Source organism: Callospermophilus lateralis, chromosome 3 (genome assembly GCF_048772815.1).
Source record: "Callospermophilus lateralis isolate mCalLat2 chromosome 3, mCalLat2.hap1, whole genome shotgun sequence".
Taxonomy (NCBI): domain Eukaryota; kingdom Metazoa; phylum Chordata; class Mammalia; order Rodentia; family Sciuridae; genus Callospermophilus; species Callospermophilus lateralis.
In genome coordinates, this window is record NC_135307.1 from 99,274,144 (window position 1) to 99,289,467 (window position 15,324).

At 34.6% G+C, this 15,324-nt stretch overlaps 1 protein-coding gene across 2 annotated transcripts in view; it reads left to right on the plus strand.

Moving 5' to 3' along the window:
- The window catches only part of Unc13c (unc-13 homolog C), a 539,205-nt gene that overhangs the window by 103,653 nt on the left and 420,228 nt on the right, over positions 1–15,324 (plus strand). For both annotated transcript variants that reach the window (XM_076848586.2, XM_076848585.2), the window contains exons 2-3: positions 2,077–2,099; positions 2,678–2,742. In XM_076848586.2, the coding sequence (XP_076704701.2) occupies positions 2,077–2,099; positions 2,678–2,742 (88 nt within the window). The remainder of the gene's footprint in view (positions 1–2,076; positions 2,100–2,677; positions 2,743–15,324) is intronic.

Here is a 15,324-nt window from a genome sequence, read left to right on the forward strand (position 1 = left end):
ATAAATGTATTGACATATTAAGCAGTTTAATGATAATTGATGACCTTTGTAAAACTACTTTTATTTGGTGGAATGCTTGAAATAGAAGACAGATACCTATAGGAAACAATGAATACAAATTGCCCCTATGAAATATTGAATATCTGAAATCAGATCTATTTCATTGTTTTAAAAACTAGTTATTGTTAATATATAGGAAATAATATTTTATTGCTATAAAATATATTATTAAATCAGTTATTAATCTGTTACAATTAGATAGTTGCTTTGTTAGTCATTTAATTAGCCCTTTTAGTATTCAAGGTGATTTTGTTTTGTTTTCTGGATGTAAAATTCCATTACTGAAAATAACAACTTTGTATCCTAACTTCTAACATTTATGTTCTTTCTTTCTGTTAATGCTTTAATATACTGGTCATAACTTCCAGATATATAATGCTCCCTTTAAAAAGTTAAATTATGATAGTGGAATGTTTTGTTTTGTCCTTAATAGTAAAAATGTGCTAATTTGTCACACTTAAGTTGGTGACTGTGAAATTAAGATTTTTAAAAATATATTAGGTGTAAGACAGACCCATTCAAACCCATCTTAAAGGCATTTTTAATAATTACTTTGAAGGCTTGAAATTTTATCAAATAATGTTTTGGTACCATTGAAATTCAGTTATGTATTTTCTGACCAATTGATGTGTGACCAATTGATATGTCATTAAATTCGTAATTGGTCATTTCATAATTTTAAATGATTCTTGGGGCAAAATCTTCTTGGATATAGCCTGTTTTTCTTCCAAAATAATACTGAATTGTATTTGCTATATTTTATACAGTATTTAAAATGTCTATGTCTATAAGTAAGATTCATCTTTCAATACTTTATAACACAGCTTGCCATGTTTTATATTTGAAGATTAAATCTGAGATATTATGAAATCTGCACAAAGATATTTAGTTATGAAAATTAATCATTCTATACTTAGTGAGTCAGTAAGGGTCTTGGTTGAGCTACATGACCTTGGACAAATTATCATTCTGAGGCTCATCTATATTTAAAAAAATAAGAGAGGGTTTAGACTTAATTCCAAGGTCATTTGAACTCTACTGTCCTGCTTATTGGTATCCATGGAGATGTCCCTCCAGCATTAAACTAGTAAGCAAAGCTGAATATATTTAAGAACAATAGTTCTATTTATAAAGTAAAAATAGTCCTGTATAAAGTAAATATGGACCATATCTTGTGACCTGGCAGATTTAGATGGGAGTTTGAAAACAGCTACAATAACAACCAACACCACTACAAGCACACAGCAGTTCATTGTCCATCCACCTGGGCCCATACACAGTCAAACTGAAAACTATTGCTCCTATGGTTTATCTGAAATCATTGTCAGACTTTTGGCCAACCACCCATTGCCAACCACCCATTGGATCTAAAAGCACCAAGTGGAGCATTGGGAGGCCTGGGTTCCTGTCTCACTTCTGCCACTTTCTAGCTTTGTGATCTTAATCAAGGCACATAACCTTTTAAGATGGGATCATTTATTTTTTAGTCTTAGTTCTACATATGAGGAACCACAAATAAGTAATCTTCTAAAAAGATAATTTTATAGACAGTTGAGGTTTATTTTAAAAAATATCCAGTTAGTTGATCTTCTCAACAATGTTCTGAGGTAATTGGGGAAAATATTTCTGACCTTATTTCAGAGTTGAGTGTAGACTCTAGAGAATTTGGTAGTTTGCCCGGTGTGCTCAGTAAGTGGCAGCACCCCAGCTGGAGCCCAGAACTTCTAAATCTTCAACTGTGTGTTTTTTTTTTTTTTAATTGTTGTTGTTGTTTTTAATATGACACATTTTCATTCATTAAATCTAGCAATACTTTTCAAGCATTCTCTCACATCTTTGCAGCTCTTTAAATTATAAGGAATTACTTTCCCTGTTCCTTTGGGGTTCAGCCTTGCAACTGTTTATTTGTGATTTTTAACAATGTAACGATAACACTTGTTCATGTGCATGTTTAAATGGTTTCTTGAAAAGTAATCCATCTAACATTTATCCCTTCTTTTCCTGATTCTCTTTCAGATAGCAGTTCTGTGGATGAAAAGGTTTTAAATCATACTTTTTCTTCCCTCCTGAGGGATATTGTCTTTGTACATGTTTGTTTGTTTACATATTAAACCTGTTTGATTTCTCTGTTTTAGTTGTGAAATGTGCATGTCATCCCAGCTTTCCATTCTTTGGTTGTCCTTTAAGTGTGCCCTAATCTGTTGCATTTATGAAGAGGTTACACCTTGCCAGCTGCGCTTACTTTAGCTTACCTTGCCAACCCTAGGGGTCTGCTTCGGTCAAACACAGCATCTGTTCTTAAGTCTGGCTAAGTCATGACCTTCCTGACTGATTCATGAACTTCACTGCACATACCAAGTTTAAAGGGCAATGGTATTTGGAATATGATGTATTATCCTGGACTCTGCCAGTGCTTTTGTTTAAATGCTGACAGCTAATTTCAAAACCTCCACTCATAAAACACAGCTTTGACTTGGAGCTGACCCTGCTTAGCATCTGTCATACTAGGTGTTACGTGTGTAGTGCAGTTGACCTGTGTCCCAATGTCACTTACATACACTATAGTATGCTAAAATACTGTTTGTTTTGTTTTGTTTTTTCTTATTCTTCATTTAAGGCTCGAATAGTAAGTGGCAATGATTTGGATGGTTCCAAATTCTCTGCACTCCAGGTGTTTGGTGGGTAAGTAGTTCATAACCTTTATGATTCATTCCATTCCTCAATAGCACTTGACTGTGCTTCTAACACACATTTTGAATGCCAGATATCGCATGGCAGTGTTATTAGTTAGCCTCATTGTTGCTTTATTTTTTCAGAGTAAAGTAGCTTTTATCCTGTTTTCTTAAAAAAAAAAAATAAGCATGAGACACATGTTCATGACAAAAGATTCTAATCTGAATGTGTATGAATATAATATAGATAATATAATATAATATATATATACATACATATTTCTATGTATATAAACAGATGTGTGTATATACATATACATATATGTATGTATATACATGAAGAAAGTTGAAATCTTCTAATCAGTTAGCATTTAACATATACAAATGGAACCACACAATTGTATATAAGTAAATTTATATTAACACAATGCTGTTTTGATTTGCTTATTTGCACTCAGTGATATGTGCATGTACATCTTTCTGTCAACAAATCAATGAATGTAATTTATAGCATTGTTTCTCATACTTGCATATTATTACATTTAATTATCAAAATATGTAATATTTAGTCATAAAAATAATATATGAATTGTATTCTCCATGTAAAATGTTGAAACAAGAAGCATCCTCTTTAAGGCCTAAAATAACAGACTGGTATCACTTTGGCAAGTATGTTCATAGGCCACTTTCTGTGTGCTTGCATTCATATCTATGTTCATATAAAATCAGTAGTTTTGTAATCTCTGAGAATTTTAACATAAACTAATCTAAATTTCTTTCTATATGCAAATAAGTAAGCACTAACATTGCAGATTTTATACCAGCAATTGTAACTGTTTCATATATAATGACTCATTTGATCTTTATAACAGCCTATGAGGTAAGTGCTATTTTGACATTCATTTTACAAATGAGAAAATCAATGCATAAAGCACTTAGAAAATTCTCCCATAATACAGCTAGTAAGTGGCAAAGTCAATAATTCAGTTCAGATAATCTAATTCAAAAGTCTATTATCTTAATTGCTGTACTACATTGCTTTTGCAACTTGCAGTTTTCTTTTTTTCTTTACTTTTTCATTTAACATTATGCCTAGCAAAAATTCCTGTTCATTATATCTAAGTAATCCAAATGTTTCACAATATTTATGCAACATTTATTAGTAAATTGTTTCTAGGTGCCATTATTGTAATGATACTGTAGTAAACCCTGTAGTAGTTTTTTTTTTAAAGATTATACATAGCATATATATGTATAATGAGAGAGAGAGAGAGAGAGAGAGAGAGAGAGAGAGAGAGAGAGAGATATCTATATTAGGTGATATTTAAGTGTTGAAAATTGAATATATTTGTCTACAATATAAGTAGAAATGCGTTATATACATACTTTAGGGGTTTTGGGGATGAACATACTGGTGCTATTTGGGGCATTGTCATTCTTTTAAAATGAATCTTTTGTTATATATATATATATATTCACATTTCTTATTTTAAATAAAACATTGATAAGATTTAAAGTTTCAAATTTAAAACTCTTACAAAATTATGCACACACACATCATTTTTATTCTTATTTTCCATATAGAAGTGATTAAGAGGTAAATTCTGTTATTTCTTTAATGTCAATATTCTTTAAATAAACATGTGAAGAATTCCCCTCATTTCTATTATAATATCATAACAATTCAAATAGCTATAAAAACAGACATATTGAAAAATTACTATGACTTATCCACAGAAACTTTATATAATAAATAAACTATTTTTATGCTACCCCACACATATTCTTCCAGTTTACTAAAAATGATAAATCAACAAATTGAATAAGGTGGCTATCTTAGAAAATAATTGAGTTGAATTCCAATTTAATCATGAAGAAATATTGAGACATAATTTCATGATGCTGAAGGTTTGTCTGAGTTTATGATCTTATAGACCCTGCATCTTCCACCATAGCATCCATCACTTCGAAATGACTTGATTTCCTAACTCATGTCTAAATATGGACTTTTATCATTGCTAAAGCAACAGAATTAATATACATCCATGTGTTTCTCAAATGCACTGTGGGTAACTTTCTGCTAAATCTGGGTCATTTTTGCATTTCCAATAGATACTTTCCATATCCTTCTTTTTCCAGAAACTGCCTATTTAAAGGACTCTCCCAGGGATTTTGGAGTTGTTATTGTTTGAGAAAGGGATGATAATTTTTAATCTTAGAGAATTTGTCATAATACACACGTTTTGACGTTGGAGGCTTCATGCTCAGAACAAAATGACATGAGACATGGAGAAATCTGAGAGATGAGTGAGAGCCCGGTTGGATCAAAGATACAGGTCTTAGTTAATCAGATACTGAGGTTAAAAAAATAGAGCAATGAGATGCTTTTATAATACTGATTCTTTAATCTGGAAGAAAGAGACCTTTCTTTACATGCAGATTTCATATTGTCTTTGTCCTTTTCATTGCTTCTTGACCTTGTTGGTAGGTGTCACCCAGTTTCTTCCTGACTTTTCTAGCCTTCTCCCATCCTTTCCTGTTCTCATCTACATCCTGGGGAACCTGTTTCACATACTGAATTTATGACATAATTTCACTCTCATTTCATCTTTAGAGGGGTTTAGCGGGTTCCTGGAATAGATCCCCTCCCCTCTTGGATATCCACATCTACAGTGCTAAGGGGCATCAAGAGGTCAGTCAAAAAGCAGACACCCATGGAAGGAAACATGAATATCTGGTCTAAGCTGGATTGCAATAATTATTGCTCCAGCAAATAGAATTTAAAGAAAACATAGGACATTCTTCATCAGAATTCAGGATAACCATGGACCACATAGTCCCTTCAGAACTGTGTCCTTAGTTTCCTGACCAGTTCAAGTGTAACTGGAGGGCCAGTCTGACTATTTCATCCCTGGTGCTCCCTTGAGGGAAAGATTTGACCCAGGCTTTGCTCTGGAGGTAGGAAGGTTGTTGGGATGAACATACTGGTGCTATTTGGGGCATAGTCACTGCTGTATAATTTTGGTTATTTTAAAGCAACTTAATGGAGAGGGGTATCATTCTGGGTTCCAGGTCATTGTAAGTTTTTCACTAGAAGGAAACCTACACTCCTCTGCAACCACTCTGTCCTTTTCACCCACTCTGCCTTCCTCCAAGACAAAGCAATACCGGTTTTGTCTTCACATTTAATTTTTCTTCATTACTCTCTTTTTGTGCCTAATTTAGTAAAATATTTGCTGCATAATTTGTTTTCATAAACTAAAAAAATTATTAAGTGGTTAAAATAGATTTGCAAGCCAATCTTAAATGAGGTGAGGGAGGGTCCTGGGTGGGGAATGGAAAGGGAATGATGGTTTGATATAAACAAAACAAATACACTATGGGTATGTTTTGGTACTGTTCTAGGATTAGAGAAGTGTGTATTGAAATGTCCCTGTTGGTTAGTTACAGAATGGAGTGTCTAGCATGTTTGACTCTTTAAAAAACATTAATAGCCACTTGTAGGTCCTGTTTGGAAAACCCAGGTACAACTCCTGCTTTTTTGGAGGTCAGTGTGGAGATAGTTGACAAGATTCTTGTTAAGTATCTCCTCTGTATCTTCTTTTTATAAATGTTACCGACTCCTGTCTTTTAGGAGAAGGTTTAAAAGAGATTTGAAATAAAAATGCTTACTAATTTTGTTAAAAACAGATAATTTATCATTGCATGAATGCTTATTTTCTCTTGAAGAACATGAAGAGAACATCTGCATATGAACTTTGGATCACAAACTTTTAGAAATATTTGCTTATGACTGTGCCTGTAATCCCAGCAGCTCAGCAGGCTGAGTGAGGCAGAAGGATTGCAAATTTGAGGCCAGCAACAGCAATTCAGCAGGGTCCTAAGCAACTTATTGAGACCCTATCTCAAAATAAAAAGTAAAAAGGGCTGGGAATGTGGATCAGTAGTAAAGCACCACTGGGTTCAATCCCCAGAGCCAAAAAAAAAAAAAAAAGAAAAAAGAATCATTTGCTTATTATACTTTTCCTATTAATATTTTAGTATATTAAATAATGTTTAAATATTATTAAAATCATTATTTTAAAAAATAACTCTTTAAATATCTTTCTTGATAAATAAGTATTACAGTCATTCCTCTCAAAAATCACTATTCTAGAAGACTGAGATGGGTGAAAAATTTAAAAACAGAGCAACATTGTTAGTTTGTGGAAGTATGATCTTATCTTTCATTTTTCCACTTTCATCATCCCTAACCACTGCAAAGTTAAACAGCATTCATACCTCCCTCCTCTTCCTCAGGTATCAATGAAAGAAAAACTTATACACATGGAAATTAGATTGTGGAATCAATGATTCTGCTTTCCAGCTTTTGATTGGCTCTCTGTATGGTTTCTATAAGTATTGCTGGAAAAGACATGCTATTTTCATTGTATTTTTACTATGACACCATAAAAAATCAGACAGGCTCTGGGAAAAAAAATGGAGAGTGAGAGAAAAGGTGAATAGAAAAAAATATGTGAAAGAAGACTGAAAGAATTATGTATTTCAGTGAAATCTATAACAATTAACATTTTATAGTATTTGGTGATTTTTATAAGATTTTGTTAACTTTTGTCCTATGTGTTAACAAAGAAGCACACATAAAGAGATTGCTAATATATAGGAGATTGATTGTGGGGAATAACTTAAAGGTAGAATGCAGAGGGAGCAGAAGTAGGCAAGAGGAACCCATGATAGGGATCTAACATCTGTGAAAGAATAGATGGAAGGAAGGAGGATTGGGTATAAAAGCCTTAAAATGAATGCAAGAACAAAGTGTCAGGCAGACCAATGGGAAGTCCTAGAGAAAAGACCAAAGGAGTCCTGAATTGGGTAGAAGGGGGCTAGTTTTATTACCCCCACCATGTTCAATCACGGTTGGGAGCAACTTGTGGAGAATGTGGCCCTGGGAGGAAAGCCATTGTGAATTCTGGAAGGTAGCAGCTGGAGTCTATCATCATGTTATCCTGCTCTCAGTAGAGGCTCTGTAAAGGATATGTGAGTCTTACATGTGCATGGCTAACTGCATCAATTCGATGAAACCACTTTGATAAATGATAGTGGATGAAGTGATAATAAGTAACTCACACGAATCATCTTTTACATGAGAATGACACCTTTTGAGGCTTTGATTGCATATAAGTTTACCCTTCCCTGGACATTTGTAGTCAGAATTCCACTGGTTGTATTATAAAGAACATTGCAAAGCTTCCATGTATTTTATTCCCTTTCTAGTGCCAAAGTACAAACCTTATCTGCACCAGAATTAAGAAAGGTCTATAAAACAGTGTTGGAGTTAGAGAAAGGCATTTGTAGGAATGGGGATTCTAGTTTTTTTTTTTTTTTTTTTCCTCCTTTTCTCTGCTAGTCCAAGCTTCTCCCTGCACAATGGTTGTCAAGGGCACCAACTCTCTTTGGCCTAGGTGAAGGAGGGTTTACCCCTTGTCTATGATTCTGCGCTAGGCTGTGGCTGCTTTTCTTAACCCCAGGAACTGGATAACTCCTGATTAACTACTACCAGGATGATTGAACCTTGTCAGGAAAGAGTCAATGATGAGAGAGGAAAAGCAAAAGCAGAAATAGAGAAAAATGGAGAGAGAAAGGCAGGACCCTGAGGACAAAGACAAAAACTGTTTTGACTTCATTTTCAAATAGGAATAATTGCCAAAAACACACACAAAAAAATTCCAAGGTTGTTCAGTTATTGCCATGAAAAATAATGTAGTGAATGTGAAAAAGCCAATTATCAGCCAAAAAGTTCTTTACAATTTCTTTGTTTTATAGTTGATCTTGATTGAAACAGCACATTTGTTATTGTTTTAGAATCTAAAAGGGTTAAGTCGCATAGGACTTTGTCTTTGACTTCTCAGTTAGTTGTCTTACAAAACAGCACATTTGTTATTGTTGTAGAATCTAAAAGGGGTTAAGTTGCCTAGGCATCAACGTAGCCAGCTTACTTTATTCAATATTTCTGATATTGCTTTTATATTCCTCTAAAAAATTTAGAAGTTTGCATACTATCTTCATGCCCTCTTCCTCACTCCTAGTGTTGACTATATTTAGCTAGGGCCTAAAATAATTCATGTAACATAGAGGCTAAGGTTGCTCTTACTTTCTACAGGCTCTTAACCTACTTTTTCTCATGATGTTGGTCTTCTCTCTAGTTGCTGAGAACTTTTTATTTCAGTTCTCTTAACCTAATTCTCAAATATGATATTTCCCAGTCCCCTTAGTTAACTTTCCTACTTTGAACTATCAGAAAACTTCCTCAGCCTAGAAAATGGCTGTTTCCACTGCTATAGTCACTTCCCCAAGGGTCAAGGGTTGACCCTACACAAACATCATTGCATTCTCTAAACCAAGTATTGCCAAGTATTGAAAAAATAACAGCAATACCACAGTTTGTATTCATCACAACAACAGCTCACTCTAGGGGAAAATGGGAGCCTTTGTCTTTGACTTCTCAGTTAGTTGTCTTACAAGAGAGCTCCCTTTTCCTCCAACAATTTGAAACAGAGAAGTTCACTGATTAACATGAAGAGTGAACTAGAGATTGTTAATTCATAGGAAGATTATCAGATACAAAGAGGACCCACGTTCACAATCATTATTGCATAGTAATTTAGTCACAGTATATTTTTTTACTAAATTATGTTCACATTCCCATCAACTTCAACTAAAACTTAGTTTTAGTCCTCAGTAACTTTTACCCAGGCAATTGCAAACTGATATTCTGACTAATTTTCCTTTAATTTCTTCCTCCATGTTAAATCCAGTCTCTATATTCTTAAAGATTAGTCTCCTTAAAACCCAATCTTTCCTATTTAAATGTATTTGACATAAGCTCTTCTTTTTCTGCAGGATAAAATATAGATATTTCCATACAAATTTGAACATCTTTCTCAGTTTCCATTTCTCTTTATTATATGATGGATAGGCATTTTCTCCCTCTTCTGTGTGGCTTCTGCCATTTCTAGATCATATTCATTTCTTAAGCTGCACAAACTTAAAGATTCTTGTTCTTCAACTTAATTTTAATCTCTTGTGATATTTAAGGAAATTTGACTTGCTTAAACCATTACAGGAAAACAACCCCTATCATCTCCTAGGTAGTGTCAGGCACAGACAAGCCAGAGTAATGACAGCCACTAAAAGGAGCTTCCCATGAGTGTAGGGAAAGCCTCAATAATCTCCCGGACTTCTGATGATACCAGACTTGTATATTAGTCCTCAGCATCTTCCTTGCAGTCTCCCCACAGAGCAGAAACATTATATCCTAAATGCCAATCACATTCTTACTTTCATTATTTGATAATACATAAGAATATGAAACCTCAGGTAGTTCTGCGTTGTGGGCAAGGGTATCGTCAAAGCCCCTCTTGACTCCTAAGGAAAATATGTTTCACTTCTTAGATCCTGAGAATGCATGTGACCCCACATCACATCAACCTGGGATTCAGATAATGGCTTCCTTTCAAGGAAGGAAATCACAGCCATCATCAATTCTGAAAACTGTTTCTTGTCACTGCTGGCACTGAAGAATTCCATGATGGATGAACAGCACTGGTTAGCACCTCTGAAGCAGTGTGCTTTGTTTTGGCTGCCAATCAAAAGCACACCCAACATATGTTTTCTCTCATATGTGGAAAATAGAGAAGAAAGGGGAAAAGAAAGTAGAAGGATCTCTTAAAAAATCAATAGTGGATCAATAGAATAGGGGAAAGGACCAAGGGGTGGAATATGGGGAAGGAGAGGAGAAGTGCTGGGGAGAAAAACTGGCCAAATTATGTTATATTGTGTGCATGTACTAATATGTAACAGCAAATACCAACATTTTGTATAACTATAATCCACCAATAAAAATGAGAAAACAATTAAAAATTTAAAATTTTTATAAAGCACACCCTATCATAAGTTGCCATTATCTATTTTCTATCAGTTACTAATTCCACCTCTTATATACTATAAAGGAATACTAAATTATTTACTTTTAAAAAACTACCATTTGCTAAGGCCAGCAGTTTTAGTGATTTAAGTTATATCATACATCTGGTTCTTAAGGCTAAACTTTCATCTGAACAGTAAGGCTAACAACATAAAGCCTAAGCACAGTGTTACTTTTATTTACCTCCCCACCCTAATGACCCTCAATCAAGTTTTATTTTCTTATATGGTACATATATGGTACACAAGGGAATATTACTCAGCCATAAGAAGAATGAAATTATGGCATTTGCTGGTAAATGGATAGAACTGGAGACTATCATGCTAAGTGAAATAAGCCAATCCTTTAAAACAAAAGGCTGAATGTTCTCTCTGATATATAGACACCGACTCTGTAGGCAGGGGAGAGGTGAGGAGTGAAGGTTCACTAACTGGATGGGGAGGAACAGCCACAAGGGACAATGTGATCCCAGAAAAATGAAATTTCTAGTTGAGAAACCTGAGGAGAGTATATTTGTAGAAATGCAACATTTTTCTAAAGCCTTCTCTGTGTTCAGCTTGCTCATTGGACATTTACATATGACTATACATTTTCAGTTCTTTCAGATTCTTAATCATGATTTTTACATTTTTGCTTTGGTTTAATTTTATTAGGAAATTAATGAATCTGAAGTACATCACACAGAATCAAGTTTAACCTTATAATGCTTTATAGATATCCTGAGTTCAAGGAGTAGTAAATTAAAACCATAATCAAGTTGTTTTGAGGATTAAAGAAATTAATGCATGATGCTTAGATATGAGATTATTATGATATTTTAACAAGTATTAGTTATGCCATCATAATTATAAATTTTTGACACAATTTTATTTTTAAATAGCATCCAAAATACCTCTTTATATTTATCCCCTATTATATTTCTTGCTTTTTCTAAATGCTAAGGCATCTAGTACATCATATCCTAATATACTATCCTATCATAATATAATTGCTGTATCATTTAGATGTTATTGTGTAAGGAACCACTCCAAATTTAGTGTCTTAAAGCAATGACTCTTTTGATCTCATCAGCATTTGTAACTGAAAGCTCAATCCCTGTCCCCAGTGCCAATTAATGCCAATTTAATGAGGACATGGTTTTGAGAAAAAGGAAAAAGAAGGTTTATTGCTTTGCTAGCAAAGGAGAAACACAGGGGACTCCTGTCCCAAAGGCTGTGATTCTCCCCATCAGGAGGACCAGGGAGAATTTAAAGGAGCTCTTCAAGGGCTAATTGCAGGTGTACCCTGACAGGGCTAAATCCAGGGTGCTTTGATGGTGAGTGAGGATTCACTTGTTAATTTGTCACTTCCTAGATCCTCTGGCAGACATCTCCTTCCTGTGGAGCACAGATTATTCAGGGAAATCTTGTTCTCTGCCCCCAAGTTAGGTAGGGGGATAGGGATAAAAGGAAAAGGAAAAGGAAAAAAAATGTCCTTTTTTTTTTTTTTTTAAATAAGTCTCAGAACTATATACAAAAGGTAAAGTGGACCACTGTTACATTTCCCCACTGTCAATTTCTACATTCCATATCTATGGAAAAATGGGAGATGACATCTCCAAGCTGCTTCCTGCTGAGAGGGTAAAGTTGGAGGGAAATGACCCAAAGTCCTTGTTTTCTGTCAGGTAGAAAATGTTAAGGGTATTCAGCATCACAGCAGTCCAGAGGTGGTGGCAGTCAGCAGATGATTGAACAATGCATACACAGGGCAAGGTTTATGCTAGGACAACAATAAAGAAGACAGTGAAAGCATAACTTTTATTGGTAAGCAATTAATACAAAACTAATTAGTATTTCAGCCAGTCTCTGGAATTCAGGACAAGCTCATGTTTCTAGAGTCCTTTGTGATAGTTAAATATTAATGATACCACTGGTTTTCAGTGACAAATTCTGCTTCTTCGAATGTTAAAGTTTGAATGTTAGAGAAGTGTGCTGAGGCAAGTGCAGAGAAAAGGTTTTATTTAAAAAGAGTAACACAGAATTCTCCCAGGAAGGAGAAGGGGAGCAGACTGGTATCCTGGTATCCCAAGAAGTGGGAGCATCCTGCCCTTAATACACATTTTAGACTTTCTTCATTCTCCTGCCCTCTTCCCCACTATCTCACTCCTTCCAGCATATGGTGACTAGGCCCAGGAGATGATGGTGGGATGGCCAAAGAGTGAGAAGCAGATGGGCAGGTTGAAGGGCCAAATGGAGTGATACAGGCAGGTAGCAGCCCAGGAGGCATTAATTAACAACTTTTATAACTCCTTGCAGGGAGGAACAATTGCTGGGACAGGTTACCTTAGCAACAGTTTGGAGCAGGAGCAGATTATCTTAGTAAGGGTGAAGAAAGGGCTCTGGAAGCTTTAACATTTAATCTCCCAGAGGTGGCCTTTGACTTTCCAGACCCAAACTGGCTTCCATCTTTGTGATTCAATCCAACTTCCTGTCTACACTGACTGCCTGTCTTTAATTCTTGTGTCATTAGGCATTCCCATAAGAACATTTTCTTTACAGCCTCAAGCTTTACTTACTTTTGGTAAGGCAAGTGTACATCTTAAGTTACATTTAAAAAAAAAAAAATCATTGTTTTTCCATATAGAACTGTGCTCAGGCTATACTCTCCTGCCAGGTGTTTAATACCAAGTTGGTCAAAACTGAACTTGCTCCTATCTATTCTTAAGAGTCAGCTGAGATTCCTCAGAGATCATTCTTGGGGACATGATAAAGCCTCCTGTTTCCTTTAGCTTTCCTCTACTAGTGGTGCCATGTGCCAGGATGAGTCAGGCTAGGATCTTGATGACCACACACCTGGCTTCTCTTGGAAGCATCAGGCAATTTCACTCTCCATTGACCCTCCTCTTTGTAGAATGTGCACCAGTTGGCTTCCGGTTCTCTAGGGTCCTCTCAATCTTCCTGATTGGCAGATTGGGTGGCTTACCAGTTTTAGAGCCCTTACAGGGCTCCCATGATTCTCTGGGTGCTTATCTCAGAGGGCAAGGTCCAAATATTGACTGCTTTTTCCTTGGCACATTTACTTCCTTGACTTTGGTCTCCACATTTTGGTTTTAAACATCCAAAAAGCCAGTTTCACCAATCTTAAAAAAGGAGTAACAGGTTATAACTTCAATAGCTATACTTTTACAGATATGCTTTCATTGTATTGGGGTGTGTATTAGTACTGGAAGCAAGCCTTATATTCTGTCTACCTATAGATGATGGCCTATTATCTCAAATTAACTCAGGTTGTTTTTTTTTTTTTTTCCTCTTGGAAGCAGTACCTCTGCAAAAAAATGAACAGGCAACAGTTATAAAATTCACAAAGAAAATATAACATGAAATTAACAGAGCAAAAACATATTCAATTTGTGGAATAGCTATGAATTAAGAAAAATGGCTTTTATAATCTTGAACCTTTACTTAACTATACATTATATCCCTTATTTGAGATCCCAGTAAACTTTACATCAAAAATCATTATTTTAAACACAATTTAAATGTGCTGAAGTCTAGCCTATTTTGGAGCCATTCTAATATGGAGTAAGATGGGAAGCAGAGCCTTGTCTTAGGGAAGGTGGGGTTCTTCACAAATAACACAATGCAACATTATATCTGAAATATGAATCAAAGAAAAGTTAAGAGAGCTTTTAACCTTTTTTGTAGGACAGTTGCAAAATGTTTTCATGTTTTATAATATTCACCTTAAGAGAGCTTTTAACCTTTTTTGTAGGACAGTTGCAAAATGTTTTCATGTTTTATAATATTCACCTTTAAACAGATTAGTCTCTCATTATCATTTAAAAGTATATTTAAATTTCTACCCCATGTAAAAAGTAACATAAAATTTTACATACAACTTACTGATAACAGGTCCAGTTACCGAACATAAAATGACATAAATAAATCCCCACTTAAATTTGCTATTTCTATAAGTCTAAAATTACCATTACAGACAATGTTAGTTTGGAATATACCAACTTGAAAAAGTGCTCTTCCAAGCTTTATATTTTAAAACTTGTACATTAGAAGAACATGAATATACTGAATATACAAAGAACTAATAGTTATAAGGACATCTGTGTAATGGTGACGCTAACTATTTAATTTATACAGTAAAATTCAGAATCCACAGATAATTTATAGGCTTGAAGAATTTAGCAGTACTAGCAAAACTCAAGGATAGCCTTAAAGCTCTTACACATTTAGGGAATAGTGTTAATGATCAGAACTAGACTTAGTTAAAGCAGACAGATATAAACCAATTTTTCAAATGGCAGTGTGGCTCTTTAATGCCAGATGCAATGTATAAAAGATAACACTTATTGGTTAAACCTATATGAACTTTCATTTCATAAACTTTTACAGAACATTTAGATAAGGCTCAGACAAACATATTTAGTTCCAGATGTGTACATATCTATAGTCATGTATATTTAGGTTATTCATGAAAATCAAGCCTGGTCAAGATCTTGAGTCATCTATTTCTCTGACAAAGAAAAATCCTAAAAGCAATGGACATCACACGTTAATATTTTATAGCTTTCAAGTCGTTCACAACTTGGTATTCATCAGTGTGAGGTTTTTGGAC